The sequence below is a fragment of the Electrona antarctica genome (assembly GCF_951216825.1).
Source record: "Electrona antarctica genome assembly, chromosome: 3".
Taxonomy (NCBI): Eukaryota; Metazoa; Chordata; class Actinopteri; order Myctophiformes; family Myctophidae; genus Electrona; species Electrona antarctica.
Window position 1 is genome coordinate 52997244 of NC_136808.1, and position 18032 is coordinate 53015275.

The window sequence follows — 18032 nt, forward strand, 5'->3', positions numbered from 1 at the left end:
AGGACGTACTACAGTTCCACGCGTGCGTCTCGGGGAGCTCTATAACATATCCGAAGATCAGACCGGAAGGCCTTACCGTTGTGGCGTTCTACAGAAGCAAAGGTTTTAAATAGCAGATCTACAAGCTCGTAGCGCGCCACTCGGTGTAGTGGAACGTTCGCGCGCGCCATGTCGACTAGAAAGGTCGCCCGAGGACTTGTAGATAGCAGATCTACAAGCTCATAGCGCGCTTGTAGGTCTGCTATTTTTGAAAAATCGTAAAAATGCGGCACAAATCTTTGAATATATATTCTTTCAGAGCGAACGTTTTTTTTATTTCGACGTCGGGCCTAAATGGGTTAAGTGTGGATGCCGTGCCAGCAGTGAATAATGAAATGAAACAAAATGAAAATTCAGGCTAGTCATGTGGGTCAATACATCATCATACATCATCATCATCATGATACAAGTTCACAGTATTTTTAACCGTTCTATACATTTTTTTTTAAAGAAATATTTTAGTGATGTATTTTATTTTTTTCTTGCTGCCTCCTTTAGTATAAATATACTAGTGTATAACATCTTTCATTTGTCTTAATAAATGACTCAAACAACAAGTAAGGTGCTCATAATGGTGCATTGGTAAAGTATCTGTCCACCATCATCATGGAGACAAGAGTTTCAAATCCACAGTGGTGCATCGTCCGGCTTGCAAACCCCTAGGGGTACTTGTTGGTACTGCAATGGGTTCACACTAATTATTGTTCGGAAATTAGGATTACATTTTGTTTTTACAGTAGAATGTCAAAGTATACATTTTATACCTTTTTTTTTTTTTTTTTAAATGAAAACATGTATTCCTATTGTGCAAAAAATAAGTCATAGGGTGTACTTCCACATACTGTATTCGGGGGGATGGAAAATGAATGCATTCAAACCTTTATTTATTCTCGTAAGACATTGAGGTCACCCTCCTTTTGCAGTGTCGTCGAGATACATTTCAAAGCAGAATGCAATGCCCCCGGTGGTCACCGAGGCTACTGCGTTAGCGACTCCTGGGGAGGCACCTGGCAGTGGGGGCTCCTCACTGGCCGTTGAGCCAGTAGAGCCACAACAGCAGTGATACTAACATGGTTCTTAACCCATTTTGGGGCGGGAACCCCTTTTGGTGTTTTAAACATTGTTATAATTTAGCTATTAAAAAATAGCAGATCTACAAGCTCATAGCGCGCCACCGAGTGGCGCGCTACAAGCTTGTAGGTCTGCTATTTTTGAAAAATTGTTATATTGTGGCGCAAATCATTGAATATATATTTCAGAGCGAACATTTTTAACTAAAATATTTGCTTCTGGGGCGTCCCTGGAACTACATATTTTGAGATGGGGGGGGTCCGTGGCCCAATAGAGATAATTCTGGGGGTCCTTGACATGAAAAAGGTTGAGCACCACTGATATAGAAACATGGGTTTTTCAGGAAAGAAATAGGATTTTGAAGCCTTTTTTTTAATCGACCGCAGTCCAAAATGGGTTAAGGTGCATTTAATGGTCTCAACACTGTCAGCTAAATTTATTTTACACATTTGATATTATTCCAGACATCATTCTATTCAAAATGTTGTCATTATGAACCAACACACCTGTTTTCTGTATGTAAAGGGATATAAAACAAAATGTTATGCTCATGTTTTATGAAAACTAACTTGTGCATATTGACTACAATTATTGGAGAACTCTTCTCACAGAGTAAACGGCAAAGAACACTGAGAATATATGGTATTTTACTCCACAAAAAAAAGCTCCTTTGTAAGGACATTAATGCCACAGACGAATAACAGTCTAAGTCCACACTATTGATCCATAATGTATAAATGACAGATAAGGGTTCAGGACAACGAGGCCTTTTCGTGGAGGGGTCAGAATGAAATGAGCTCATCGGAAAGGTGTACAAAATAAACAATGGACAAAATTAATAACATAGCATTTCACAGTATAAATCTTTATTGCTACTTGGCTTAAGGTTAATTAAAAATACAGCTTTCTGCTCCAAACTAGACATAGCAGCTTTTTAAATAAAACAGTTTAAAGGAGGAGTACGATTCTGGCTGACAGACAGCAAAAGTGCTCATTGTTAGTCCTATTCCTAAATAAAACAATTATCAACTGATGAATAAACATTTAACATGATTTTTTTTGCAGTATTCTGCATGCTAAAATAAAAGAATATTAGATATGCTCCATTTTGTACAAATCACATTTTGTATGTACTGTATGTATTTTATATTGATTTACAGTATATAGGGCATGCTTTAAACATTAAATACAGCAATAATTAGTACCTTAAAAGTACAATAATGTGTAACAATTTACCATACAATCCCTATCATTTTAAATTCTGTAATGGAGAAGGAAATATAAATTTGCATGAAACAATGAAGTACAAAAATAAACATCAGCTTCTTGGCATTGAGATAAAATATTCAAGCATTTCTAGAAAATAATGTACAGAAAGGAACAGTGAGGGTTAAACATGGTTACTTTGGTCATTATGTCAAACAACTGGAACATCCTCTACCAGTCTCTCTTTCACCAGAACCACTCAACAACATTCATTCCATAATGCATAAGAGCATGCATGCATACTTGTATGTGTGCATTTAGTCTAACATCTCTTAACACACACATGCATGCATGCACACACGTCACACACACACACACACACACACACACACCACATACAACATACAATACCACAACACAGGCAGCATCTAAAAAAAAAAAAGAAGGAAAAATAAGCATCTTATAGTGGAAAGGATGAATTGGCAATTTGAAAAACACTGACAGCCTTTTACTCAGCCAAGCGATTCTCAACCTCTTGTGGATCTGGGCCCACTAGGAAATCTTGAAGGTGCACATGGCCCACCCATCTGACCACCTATTATGATCAGATGTTTTGGGCCGTGTGCATTTTCAGAACATGTTTATTTTAATGTATCGATTGTGTACTACTTATTAAGTTTTTGTTTATTTGGTATCACTATGAAAACACATTTGTCAAGATTTAAAAGATTTCTTTATTATTGTACTGTAATATCAATGAAAAAAGAGAATCCCGCACACTGTCTTCACTTAGGTTGGTTTTTATTGCAACGTTTCGGTCGTCAGACCTTCATTTATGCCTGATGAAGGTCTGACGACCGAAACGTTGCAATAAAAACCAACCTGTGTGGTGAAGACAGTGTGCGGGATTCTCTTTTTTCTACCCATCAGTTCCTGTTATCCGACGCACCTGTCCTTTGTAGGTGTGCAGAAGGACTTTTCCGTACTGTAATATCAATAAAACCATAGTGAATTTTGAGGGCCCACTTGCAATATCCTCACAGGTTGGGAATGGTTATATCATATGCATACGCTTGTATGTATGGTGTCTTGTCCACTAGAGAATTAAAGGGAATCAATCCTATTATCAAAAACATTGGACTTCACTGTACCCTGTGCTCCCTCTGGCTCGACAGTATGTATACTAACTGTAAGGATATTTAACCCATTTAGGCCCGACGTCGAAATAAATAAAACGTTTTCTGAAAGAATATTATATTCAAAGATCTGTGCCACATTTTCACGATTTTTCAAAAATAGCAGACCTACAAGCTCATAGCGCGCCACTCGGTGGCGCGCTATGAGCTTGTAGATCTGCTATTTTTCAATAGCTAAAGTATAACATAATGGGTTAAGTGTTTGTTTCTATTAAACCATGGAAGAGTGGGAGAGAATGTACACACAAATGCACAATTGAACCTGACTAATGGTCTGTAGATCCTTAACAAAACTCACATAAATGCAAAATGTTTGCACAAACGCATAGACGCACATTCACACAGGCACACCATCAGTTACTATATCATTTCCATCCAGTTTGCTTTGCATATCTGTATGAGGGAAGTCATCAAGTCTTCATACTTTAGTGCCTTACAACAGTATCCTGTATGCAATAAGACAAGTCAAACAAAAAGGCCCATTCCATTTCAGGAATTAATAAAGAAAAACCCTCGTCCCAACTTAAAAAATGCAGTATGAAAATGTCAAATGTGTGCAAATATTTTTTTAAACATTAGCATCTGTCCCAAAGCTCTATCTCCAACATCCCAGTGTAGAATGTACAGAAAAGGTCTACACTTAAGCACATGTATGTACTAGTGATGTACGGGCGGGGCCGGCAACCGGGCCGGCCCGCGCCGATTTGAAAGATCGAAATCTTGTCCCGGCCGACGGGACAAGATTTTCAGCTCAATTATTGCACGGCGGGCGGGGCGGGTCACGTGAGAGTTTTGGACAAAATCTGTAAATTTAGTAGTAGAAAAATGTGTGTATTCTGAAGAAATGGACTTACTATATGGACAGTTGCTACATGAGCCAGGGAATCCAGGAAAAAAACCACATTTTTGGTTGTACTGTGACCTTCTACAGTTTTCGGCCAAAATATAAAGTGGGCTATTATAGCACCACCATTAGGACACTTTGAATATGTTTGGGTTGCGTTGTCTTCCTAGGACCATTTATTTACCATTCTAGGACCTCGGCCTACTGGAAGCCTGCACAAAGTTTGGATGCTGACAGGTGCAGCATTTTCAAAGATTGGATCCAGACTCATGCACATACATGCACGTGCGCACGCACACACACAGACATACAAAATCTTCTTCCAAGATCCCTTAGTTCCAGCAACTAAGGCGCTCTGTACTTTTCTAAAGGAATTATCTAAGTAGTTTGTCACCTTAGGAAAAATACTACAGTATAATCAATAATGAACACAAAGACTTCCAAATAACAATTGGGAAGAGAGTGATCACAAAGGCAATATGCTGTTGGCTTATACCTGTACCATAGCCCAGGTATATCAACGTTATCGAGGCCCAATTACGGTATGTTGTTTATGGTGCTGATGCTAAGATTCTCGTGTTAACCACTTGAACGTCCCCAGCATGCCTATCCTGGGGGAAGTTAGCAAAAATAATAGCCCACAACAAATGTTTTCATTTGTTTTACAAAGTGCTTTGAACATATATTTTTTAAATGAAAAAAGTAATGGCAAAATTGAGTAATGAATCTATCAATCGGTAAATATTTTACCGATCATTCCAGTCTAATGAATACAGATTAAAAGGGTAGGTTGGTATTTCTTTGTTTCTTGTCCTCCCTCTATTTACCACTGATGCAAGTCACGAAGAGACAGGGAGACGGTATAACATAGAATAGTAGTAGTGCTTCTTTAAGGCGATATGGGAACATTGGAAGATCCAATTGGAAGATGCAGCTACTGAATGCAGCAGCACCAATAACCAAATAGTATCTAGATGGAGCAATAAATGACACTAGTAATTATACATGTTTGGCCTCCCTACAATCTCTGTTTTGGCACAAGGCAAGGTTTAAAGGAATGGCTAGACAGGGGTTTCTAGAACTGCACGATGGTGTTTGACAAACCAATGAACACTGTAACCTGCATTCCATTGTTCATCACCTATACTTGGCAAACACACGGCGGCAGAGGATGCAGTACCTTTAGAATTGATGATGGTTCCAAACCATCATTTAGATGGGAACCCCCTTGAACTCCCTCAAGGACCCCTGGGGGTCCCCGGACCCCACTTTGGGAACCGCTGTTCTAAATCCTAGTTTCTATGTTATTGGTTCTCAAACCTTTTCATGTCAAGGACCCCCCCAAATTATATGAATTTGGCCGCGGACACCCATCTCAAAATATTTTGTTCCAGGGACCCCCAGAAGCAAAGATTTGAGTTAAAAATGTTCACTTTAAAAATATATATATATATTCAAAGATTTGCACAAATGTTCCAGATTCAAAAATAGCAGATCTACAAGCTCATAGCATGGCACAACGTGACGTGCTATGAGCTTGTATATCTGCTATTTTTGAATAGCCAAAGTATAAAATAATGGTTAAAGGGTTTAAAATCTAAAATGACACGGATGCTTTTCCTGGTTTTAATGGGTTTAAACAAGGCATAATAAACCTTGTGTGGGAGACATAGACTGTCCCAATTATTATGAATGCTGTCGTTTGTTCTAAGACAACAACAGCAACACAACAATCACACCCACCTATTGTCCTGGACTGGCATTCTCCCATTTGGGTCACGCTGCCTCTAGGGACCAGATCCTACCACACAACACTTTCCTGCATAAAACAAGAGCGACAGACCATACGTTTAACTTGCTGTGGATCTGTAGATGATATGCTAGCCAGTAAAACAGTAAAAATAATTTAAAAAAAAAAGACCCACTGAGATAGATACATTATGGCTTGTCATAGTTGTCACTGCTGTAGTTAGTTTGTCACACAAACAAACTGAATGCGCCCGTTAAAGATTATTTTAGTTGAGATAACAAATTTCAATGGGTACTTGGGTAGCAGCCTCAAAAGAGAAACAAAAACAGTGTGTGTTGACTAGAATTTGTCATCTATGTACCAGCAGAGTACACTGACATTTCATAACATACGGTACATACATATAAAGTATGTTTATTTTACATGTCTCTAAATAAATCCAGCCTTGCCCTCATTGCGTACAGTACTTTGATAATTGACTCTTCCACACTTCCTAGATCTTCATTTGATTCTCTGATGACCATACAACATAATCCATTAATTAATTAATCACACACCATCTCAAATTACAGTGTTGGCTTTACACGGTTATGAAAATTAAGTTCTTACAATTATTTTTGGCAACAATTCAAAATTAATGTCCTCTCTAGCGAAACATCCACGTGAACCAGTGCCTAAATTCAACAGACTAAAGCCCGATTCATACTTGGTTGCACGACGGTGTCGCATGTCGAGGACAGCCGACATACAAGGTCTGCTAATGAAGGCCTGCTATTCTCGGCCGTTCCCTGCCATTCCCAGCCGTTCTCTGCACACGACAGCGCATGAATTAGGCCTTAGTTAAAAAAAACATTTTGAAGATGGATCACATCCTATACATAGGGTTCACCACATACAGTAGGCCTACTGAATGGAATCGTTGAACAATCCCACAGTAGCTTTTCTCTTACAGCTGGGAATGTCAACACGCTCTGGTCTGGGCTGATTCATCCGCAGTAGGCACTTTTTCACCTTTTCTTCACAGGGATTTTCCTCCTGGACCTGAAAGACCGCCGGACGGACCCCTCGAGAGGAGATCATTAGAGTGATCATCCCAATTCAGGATAGCAATTTGATTGCTAGACCTTCCGAGTAAAGGGAAATGTTGCTGACGTGTTCTGCAATGTTAAATTCATGAGGTATTCCAGTTCAGGCATGGGGCTTATTATTCGTCCTTTGGAACATGAATTTCTTTCCACAACCTCTTGTCACGAGTTGTGCCGCCGACGCCCCGCTCACACAGTTCCACCAGATTCAACCCCATTCAGACAACTCGCTAGCTTAGAACGACGTGCTGACGGACATCAATCGCTTTTCCATCTGTCAAACGTCACAACACATCTACCATGTCTGGTCTGAATGGCAACTCCAATTTGAATATCCCACAGAGAGACCTCCTTTCTGCCTCCTTTTGCCATGGCATTTGGTGCGTTACTCTGGCTCTCCTACTAGAGGGCAGTGTCGTACACCTCCTGCTGTAGAATGTGAGTGGGGCCTGCAGAGGGGGCCAGCATGGAGGTGTGGTTGTGCTGATGGAGCATGGGAGCAGCAGGAGGGTGCGGGTGGTCCCACACCAGGTCTCTAATGGAAGGGGGAGTGGACGGCACCGGGGGACCCAAGACCACAGGGGTCTGGCCTCTCAGCTGCTCCCGGACATCCTGCTCCAGACTCGGGGGCACAATCAGTTGATCCTCTGGGTCCTGCTGGGCCGGGGCAGTGAAGTAGCCCGACTTCTTTTTGGGAGCCTCCAGGGCCACCTCGATGGCGTTATGGCTGTCCTGAGGGTAGGGTTGTCATCATGATGACAGTTTAGTTGACGATCAAATGTTTATCTGACATGTCCCTAAATAATCCATTGATGCGAGTAACAATTTAACTGTTTTTGGCATAAAAATACAGTATAAAAAATACATATATAGTTGAAAATGTCTTTTCAGTTTGCCTAGTAACAGAAAATTACTTTTCTGTTTGATCATTTAATACTTAATTATACTAAACTATAAGCACATGCGATGCATTTCTCCAGACTAATTTATACAGATGAAATGGAAACGAGTCTGTCATCCCAAATCATTTGCGATGAGGAGATCATGCGATCGAAAGTACCCTACTTTTACTTAAGTAAAATGTTGAGGAATTTCCAATTTCCAATACTTTTACTTCTACTCCACTACATCACAGAGGCAAATATTGTACTTTTACATTCATTTGAAAACTATTTTTTATTAAAAAGAATATTATTATAATTATTTCAATAACTAGATTATTATTATAAAACATATATTAATTAAACACTTCAGCTCTATACATTTCGGCCATTTGAAAATAGCCGATCTACAAACTCACAGTGAGCTTCTAGATCTGCTATTTTCAAAATATTTGTATACATTTGAAAACTTGAAATGGGACATTCTGCATAGTGAGTACTTTCTACTTTTGGTACTTTAAGTACATTTTGATGCCAATACTTTCGTACTTTTAATCAAGTACATTTTGAATTCCGAACTTTTACTTGTAACGGAGCAGTTCTACATTGCAGTATTGATACTTTTACTTAAGCAACACATTTGAGTACATTGTGACAGGGCTACCTGAGGGGCAACCACAGAGCCGTTGGACAGCTTCTTGCCAAAGAGGCTGGACGTGGACGGTGACTTCTTCAGGTCCGACATCTCTCGGCCGCAGACGGCCAGGAGGCAGCCGTTGGTCGCAGACACCACCACGCTGGTCTGCCTGCGCGTCTTACCGTTGGGATAGTCACAACCCCGCTGCTCCATGTCAACGTCTTTGGGGTTCACGGCGGGGGGCCCAGACCGCAGCTGGAACGCACAGCAATGGATGTCAACCTAGATAGATAAAGAGACAGACAGACAGACAGACGACAGACAGACAGACAGAGACCTTTATCGATCCCGCAGGGGAAATTCAGTGGCCAGCAGTTAAAGCACACCATTTTTGATGGTTAACGCTTAAAATGCCATCAACAATGAATGATAGCATACGACAGCACACCCTTTACAGTAACCTGCACTACGACAACACACCCTTTACAGTAACCTGCACTACGACAACACACCCTTTACAGTAACGATAGCATACGACAGCACACCCTTTACAGTAACCTGCACTACGACAACACACCCTTTACAGTAACGATAGCATACGACAGCACACCCTTTACAGTAACCTGCACTACGACAGCACACCCTTTACAGTAACGATAGCATACGACAGCACACCCTTTACAGTAACCTGCACTACGCACAAACAAGACACACCCAATCACAGTAATTACAGTATCCCACGCTATGCTTAAACAAATGACACGTAGCTTGCGGAGTTAGTTCAGTCAGTCACACTCAAGGGGGTTCATGCCATGCTCAAAGGCGCATTCTATACTCAAGGGGTTAACATGCTGAATTTCTATGTGGGTGTATCAGTGTTTCCACTCCTAAGCGCAAAACGGTCGACAGCCGCGCACGTCTTAAGCTGTGCGCAGCTTATTTTAAAAACCTGGAAAACCCGGAAAAAGAAGCTGCACACAGCCGAGAACGTGCACGGCTCTTTAGTAAGTCTGGCAGCACCTTATAAGTGTGTGCAAGTCCCACACGTCATTCGCTGATGCGGCAGTCAGCTGACCAATTGGGTGGGCTACTTAAGCTCACTAGTCTGCATGCTCTTCCTGCCTTCCTTCTGCTATGGTTCCTGGTTGTTATGTGATGTTTGCTCCCACCACCACCCCAGCACCACCGGTGGGCTCTGTTATTTATGCTCCCCATGGGGGATAATGTTTTATGTTGGTGCTTAATCGTGCCGAGCAGGGAGAAAATGCAGCAGAGCCGAACGCCAAGATAAATATCATATGCACACTTGTATTCTCATTCCATAATAAATATTGGTTAAATCTATTCCGTGAGTTGTCTGACTGAACTAGTGTCGTAACGAGATCAACAGAATACTCTGGGATCGGTCCAGTGTCCAACAGTACCTCCACCTCTAGCTTGCTGCCGTTGGAGATCACACCTTCAAGTGGTAATTCGTCGTCGCTGTCCAGCCCGTTGTCAGAGTGGTTACTGGAGAAGGTGGCACTGGAGGGCTGCCGCTGGAACAAGACGGGGTGAGGCCCCCCCGCCCCGGCCGAGCCGGGCACCATGACGCCAGACAGCGTGGTGGTGGCAGCGGGATGCAGGCTGCAGCGTCTCTCTGGGCGGTGCACGGGGCCTGAGGAGGCAGGGTTACTATCATACACTGGTTAAAGAAGGAGCATGTCACCCATTTTAAATCTTATCTTCAGATAATTGGTCCTCATGCTCGTTAGAAGATGGCACCATTTGTGCCTATTCGCTCACTGCGTCTCATTGGTGGACAGTGTACGGAAACCTGTCTACCAATAACATCATTGATGGGGATTCCAATATTAATGAATGAATAAGACACATCCACCCAAAAGCCTATTTTGGGTGAATGTGAAATCTTCCAATATTATTGCTGTGCCAGCGATGCAATGCGACACGTTTTTCTGAACTTTTTAAATCTCTCCCCTACCCCATACATTACTATAAAAAACAACACTAAAACTAATTAAAAAACGAAGTATAAACAAAAAAAGTGAAAACTAAATAAAAAATTACACTTGTGTGAAGTGAGGGGCGCTCTTGCCATCATATATCATCATACATCACATTCCGTGCTCAGCCAATCAAATCATCATATTCCGTGCTACAAACACACACACACAAAGCTGTGCATAGGAAAAAAATAAAACAACGTTAAAAAAAACGGATTCTAAACTTTACTAACCTTGTGAGGAGGTTTGCTCATCGGAGGCAGTGGAACCTGCTTCGCTGCCCACCTCGGAGGCCGACGTCTCGCTGTTGAACTCGGACACGACGACGGCGGTGCTGCACGAGGGAGTGACTGGCTCGGCAGTGGCGGGGCCGAGAATCATCACGGCGGCCGGTAAGGCGGTGGCGGGGCACGCCGTGGTCGGCCCCCCTCCTCGTGGCTCAGTGCCGGCGGCAGAGAGCGGCGGCTCACAGGTGCAGCTGTCCTCGCCGATGTGCAGAGACACCACCACGGCGCCGATGTTGTCCTTGCAGCCGTAGCTCTGGGCCAGGGAGCAGAGCTTCTTGGCGGCGGCGCGCGGGTCGCGCACGGTCTGAACGGTACGCACGGCCTCGTGGTAGGAGACCCTCTGGAACAGCGCCCGGTTGCCCAGGATCAGGAACTGGTCTTGGGGACAGAGGGGCTCGGTGTGCACCCAGGGCTTGGGCAGCACCCACGGAGAGAGATAAGAGCAGCCCAGCAGGCGCGAGCAACACGTCACTCCGCTCACCTTGTTGTCCTGCAAACATTAAGAACAGAGTATGTTAAGTTAAGTAACAGAGTATAACATGTATATTCATGAGTAGAACACAGTCTAGTACATGTAGGGTTTCATCCTAAAGTGTTGCATCTGGGAAAGTATAAAGAGTTTCCAACCAGTCAATATTTTCATAATGTCTCAAGAAGACATGTGTGATTTTTCTATCCTCAAAAAACACGTTTTATAGGCAACTTATTAGTCAGAATCAGAATCAATCTTTATTGTCACATCACATTACAAGTAAGGTGGGTGAACAACGTGGTTGTGCCTAAAAGCTCCTCATTGCAGTGAAGATAGAGAAAAGAGAGGAGCATAAAGCACTCATAATATTATGAGTGTATTATGAGTTGAGCCTTGATGAGATTACTAAACTCTTGTAATGAAGCTGGCTGGTTATGTATAGTCATTCGGTACACTGTAAAAATCACTACACAACTTCTAATTAGAATCAATATCTTACAAATGGTGCAATGCCGTGGTCAGAGGTCAGGAAAGTGTGCTATTGATTGGCACAGAGTTGTAATAGCTGATCTACAAGTTGCATCGCGATGCGCTGTGAGCTTGTAGATGAGCTATCTTCACTATTTTTGAAATTTGCAATAACTAGTACCTCTGTGATGATGGCTTTGGCTAGTTTAACCCTCTCCATCTCCTCGGCACTGCTCTCCAGGCTGAGGACCTTAGAGAGGACTAGAGGCTGGCCGTCTCGGCACAGCACTGCCTGGCAGGTGCCCACGTTAGCCACGGTCAGGCTGAACACGCCTCCTGGCTCCCCTAAAGGCTCGTGGTGGATGTAACACAGCAGGGCAGAGGCTCCCAGCTTCTGCCCTGCCATGCCTAGTTTCCTGTACCACACACACACACACACACACACACACACACACACACACACACACACACACACACACACACACACAAGCTTCAGAGCCCTAAAGCAGCTGTTCGCAACCTATAAATCAACACAGCAGCGGCAGCACAATGATCCGTTTGTTAATTGCAAACACTGTTGATGTACTGATGGCAAATATCGTCTAAATAGTTTTTCAATTCAAATTTACGCAATATATTAGATTGACACAATAGATATGTATTTTGCCTCAGGCCATTTTCACCGTATATTGAAAATAGCAGATTTACAAGCTCACAACATGTCACATTGCGACACGTAAGCTTGTAGATGGTCTATTTTCAAATAGCCAAATACTAAAATAGGTTTAAGTTTAAGATTTTAACACTGTTCCTTATTTTGCTGTGGATGCCCTGAAACCCGGGTCCCCGGAGCCTACTCTGAGAACCAGTGTATTTATTAGATAATCCAACCTGTGTGAGGTGAGAAAGGTATTGCACATGTACACGCTGTCCACACTGGAGTGCTGTAATTCCTCGGATAGCACATCTCCCATGGTGCACTGCAGTAGTCGAGGCACTTCCTCATTGCGGTCACCGTCAAAGATGCCATAAGCTGCCTCGACGCCGCTGTCCCCAAAACGATCCACTGCCAGCACAGACACACACAACCTGTCCACAACACAGCACACACACATTAACACAACCTGTCCACAACACAGCACACACACATTAACACAACCTGTCCACAACACAGCACACACACATTAACACACAACCTGTCCACAACACAGCACACACACATTAACACACAACCTGTCCACAACACAGCACACACACATTAACACAACCTGTCCACAACACAGCACACACACATTAACACAACCTGTCCACAACACAGCACACACACATTAACACAACCTGTCCACAACACAGCACACACACATTAACACACAACCTGTCCACAACACAGCACACACACATTAACACAACCTGTCCACAACACAGCACACACACATTAACACACAACCTGTCCACAACACAGCACACACACATTAACACAACCTGTCCACAACACAGCACACACACATCAACACATAAATGAACAACTCAGAGGCAAATATTGTACTTTTTACTCCACTACAATTATTTGACAGCTTTAGTTACAACTTACAAGTGACTTTGGAGATTTAGATTATTCATACAAAACATACTTTAACCACTAAAAGAAGTAGTTCTGCAAAAAAAAACTTATTTTCTATCAATTACACACCACATGAAGCCTTGAATTCATGTGCTTTTGTTGCATTCCCGAGTCATTAATGTGATGACTGCCGGACTCTCTGGGAGGAGACTCAATAGAGGCTCTTCGCCGGTCATCAAATTATTGGCTTAAGTTGTTTGTTTTTACGTCCGGAGACCCTGTCCAGGACGTAATGATGCTTTAACTACCTAAATAAAAGTAAAAGTACTTCTTCCACCACTGCATACAAATGACACAAATCCCTCACGTAGACAGCGAGGTAAAGCTCATGCATTCTTCAGCATGCTTATAGAAACAGTATGGGGTGAATGCTGATACAAGACACTGCTGCGTGGGGCCCCACGGGGTGGCCATGAGCCAGGCTCTCATTAATGATGCACTACAAGCTGTTTTATAGCCATTAGATGCACAGGAAGTATTGGACTACACACAAACAAGACCCACAGATGGATGAAAGATATGCCACTTCTATCAGGGAATTCATTCACTGGAAAATAACACATCCACTCTGGGACTGTAGAACTATTAAAGGACCACTTCACCACTTTTCAACCTATCTTCATATAATAGGTCCTCACTGATAATCATGAAAAAATGGCGCAATTTTTTTCTTCTACTCATAGGAGGGCTGTGGGCAGTTCAGAAACCGTCTTCCAGTGACATCATCGATGGGGAATACAAGCTAATAGAAACGGCAGGCTTTCTAGTCCTGAAAAGTTGCAATGCGAAAATGGAAGCCATCGTTCTCACGATAATGAAAATCTAAACATTTTTGTAAAAAAAAATCTTGTTTAAAAATAAATCTGCCTAATGTTGATGTCACTGGAAGACGGTTTCTGAACTGCCCACAGCCCTCCTATGAGACACAGACTGAGTAGAAAACAATTATGCCATTTTATCATGATTATTAGTGAGGACCTATTATACGAAGATAGGTTGAAAAGTGGTGAAGTGGTCCTTTAAGCGCAATAACGATAACTATATATATTTGTCATTTTCAAAATCGTTCTAACTGAAGTGGATGGCAGAGTCCACACCACAACTGTAGCGTCAACGATAAGTCATCAAACGAAACCGCTTGGATCACTTTCAGAACGATTCTATTAACGATAGAAACACCGACAGCCAGTCAAAGTCCATCAGAAGGACATGGGATGCAAATGGTCTCATTCACCCTCAGAAAGGTTTGTATTACTAACGGCGATGCGGGCATGATTATGTGAGGGATAATCAACGGGGATCTGGTCATTATTGTGATTTTAGACCACAACGAGAAGCAGAGGGAACTTTATCACCCTGAAGGTTATTATACACAGCTTATTACATGCCTGCTTAATAAAGAGATGAATGAATTGACCCAAAAGTAACACAAAAAACAATTTTATCGATTTCATTGTTTACGTTAATTAAAGTAGTCCATTCATTTCCATTAATTTATACCAGGTGCGTCCAAGAATCAAACAAGAATCAATATTGTGTGCATTGTCAAGCAATACAGATTGATATGAGCCAGGTGCTCTGAGCCTGTGATGATTATACAGCGGTCTGTTATTGAGTTCAGTGGTCATAATAGAAAAATCACACCCGTGTGAACTGAGTGGTGCAAGGTCTTATATAGTCTGATCAGCTATGTCAGTGACGTCACACACTAACCATAGCAACCATGCTCGTTTTTTTGGTACGCACAAACACGGGTACACGGGTACAAAGCCAGTTGTTGGAGTGGTTTGCACCACTCAAAAAATAACAGACTGCTATATTCAGTGAGTGACCAATCAGAATCAAGCATTCAACAAAGCTGTGCAAATAACAAATAACAAAAGCTAACGCTAACTGGTAGGCTAGCTGGCGTTAGCTCAGATAGGCTACAAATATCTCGCCTCCATATAATTTACTGTCTACACAGTAAAATAAAAATAATCACTGCAGCAGTGCAGCATAGGGCTTGTTTACGCAGCCCAAGGGAGAGAGCGAGAGGGCCATTGTGAAGCATGGGGCGGCGGTGGCTCAGGGGCAGAGTGCCTGGATGGTAACCGTAAGGTTGCCAGTTCGAACCCGGGCTCCCCCAGAGTTACTGTCAAAGTGTCCTTGAGCAAGACACTGAACCCCTAATTGCTCCCGATGTGCTAGTTGGTGCCTTGCATGGTTTCCGCTGCCATCGGTGTATGAATGTGTGTGTGAATGGGTGAATGTAATGCGCCTTGGATAAAGGCGCTATATAAATGCGCCATTTACCATTTATGTTTGTTACTACGTTGCTAATTTCTACCTAAAATGTTTTCAGATAGAAATTGGTTTCTTCACGAATGAAAAGAAACAAAGACAGTGGAAAATATGGTTTCCATTGCTCACTTGTTTCTTTGACCACTCATTTCAGTGTAACCGTGTTCCCACAGGGTGGGCGTGGCCACTGACTCCCCTGTTGTGGTGGCTGACTTCTGGTCCAGCTTCAGAGTGGTGATGTGACTGAAAACATGAGACAGAAGGAAAGAAAGACGAGTGAATTGGTCACGCAACAATTTGTATGGGTCAAATAGCCTATCATTTTTTCTTATATTTCCTATATTAAATATATTTATATATATTATTTCCCAAACTGTTCAAAATATTCAATAGGATCCACCGCCGTGTTCTCGCCAGCACCCGCCCCTCTAGAGACCAGAAATCACACAGGCTGGGGCAGGCTATAGGGCTCACCTGAACAGATTGAGGGTCTTGTGTTCCAGGACGAGGCTCACCTGAACAGATTGAGGGTCTTGTGTTCCAGGATGAGGCTGCTGTTGGCTGTCAGGTCCAGCTCCTGCAGGGAGGCTGGCAGAGAGTCAGGCAGTAGGATCTCTGTCAGCTCGTTACAGCTCAGGTCTACGAGCTGCAGCACACGCAAACAAACACATACAAGACACACGGGGAGAAGAGAATACTATAGTTCGCTTTTAGGAGTTACATAGTAAATTGTCTTTCTAATCTATGCCGATTTTGTCATGGTGAGACAGAACAACGCACGCACGCACGCACGCACACACACACAGACATATTTCTACTTTGGCTATTTTTGAGTGGTGCAACCACTCCCTTACGGAGCTATGTGTGTGGGTGGGTGGGTGGCTGGGTGCGTCTGAGCACGAAAACAGCATGGTTGTTTTTCACTACCTGTGTGCAACCTAACACACACACGCACATATTAACTGTATATATGGTGATTTCGGGTGTGCCAGTACAGTACAGTACAGTACAGTACAGTACAGTACAGTACAGTACAGTACAGTACAGTACAGTACAGTAGAGGGACCCCCACACGGTAACATTTCTCAACCGTTTCGGACGGGGGGCGGCTCGCCAGAATCGGGCCAGCAGTTCCTGTGGGTCTGGAACTCCCCCCCCCCCCAGGGACCCCCACACGGAGTTGCACCACTCACTTCACACGGGTGTGATTTTAAAACTTTAAAACATACAATCTGACGTCTCTACTTGAGGAATGTCATTATAGGCAAAAATGTTCCAACATAAAAGAATAGCAAAAATAGCATGTACAAAATATATTCCCACCTACAATAGACACCAACCCCTATTGTACGACCACCTAAACAAGCGCCTGTCCTACCGTGCTAGAACAGTCCAGTCCAGTATAGTGTGTGTAGACCCTGGACTGGACGCTATACACTATATACAGTATCTGTCAAGTAACTTACAACTACTTGCGACAATCACTGGTGACGTCACCAGATCTGAGTGTCACCCCACGAATTCACTGAACAGCACATTCTTCCCTTCATAGCAAGATCTACAAGCTCACAAGGCATTGTGATGTGGGAATGTTGTAAGCTTGTAGATAGGCAACTATCACTATTTTTCACCACTTTCGTAAACGGGGCTTAAAGGGGCATTCCACTCATTTTCAACATTTAACCATGTCATTAACAAACCTTAGATCTTTTGTGTGGAAATAATAAAAAAGTCCCCCCATTATGTGTTTCCTAGTATGAAAAGTATGAAAATAATCATTAGATGGTGAAACACATTTTCATCAAGATGTGTTTCACCATGTTAATGATTTTTTTCAGACCTCCAGTTCTAGGAAACATAGAATGGGGGGACTTTTTTATTATTTCCACACAACAGCTCTAAGGTATATTAATGACATAGTAAAATGTTGAAAATGAGTGGAATGCCCCTTTAAGTGGTTTAATAAAATAATAAAAAAGCAAAGTCTGACCTTGATCTCGGGCAGGTTGAGGATCTCGGGGAAGACAGTGATGTGGTTGGAGTGTGCTATGAGAGTGTGCAGTCTCTTACAGCTGGACACAGTGGAGGGGATGCTCTTCAGCTTGTTGCCACTTAGGTTTAACTCTTCCAGTAGCTCCAGTTTGCTTAGCTTACTGTGTACAAAAAAAAGAAAGAAAAAAAAGTAAGTA

General features: G+C 42.6%; 1 protein-coding gene across 1 annotated transcript in view; it reads right to left on the reverse strand.

Moving 5' to 3' along the window:
* Positions 1 to 6667: 6667 nt before the first annotated feature.
* The window catches only part of LOC306920850 (PH domain leucine-rich repeat-containing protein phosphatase 2-like), a 93387-nt gene continuing 82022 nt past the window's right edge, over positions 6668 to 18032 (reverse strand). Inside the window, exons 15-23 of the mRNA XM_079497786.1 lie at positions 17834 to 17996; positions 16359 to 16489; positions 15973 to 16086; positions 12831 to 13028; positions 12121 to 12355; positions 10946 to 11489; positions 10134 to 10366; positions 8737 to 8991; positions 6668 to 7923 (exon numbers count right to left, since the gene is read on the reverse strand). Coding sequence (XP_079353912.1) covers positions 7594 to 7923; positions 8737 to 8991; positions 10134 to 10366; positions 10946 to 11489; positions 12121 to 12355; positions 12831 to 13028; positions 15973 to 16086; positions 16359 to 16489; positions 17834 to 17996 — 2203 coding nt within the window. The 3' untranslated portion in view covers positions 6668 to 7593. The remainder of the gene's footprint in view (positions 7924 to 8736; positions 8992 to 10133; positions 10367 to 10945; positions 11490 to 12120; positions 12356 to 12830; positions 13029 to 15972; positions 16087 to 16358; positions 16490 to 17833; positions 17997 to 18032) is intronic.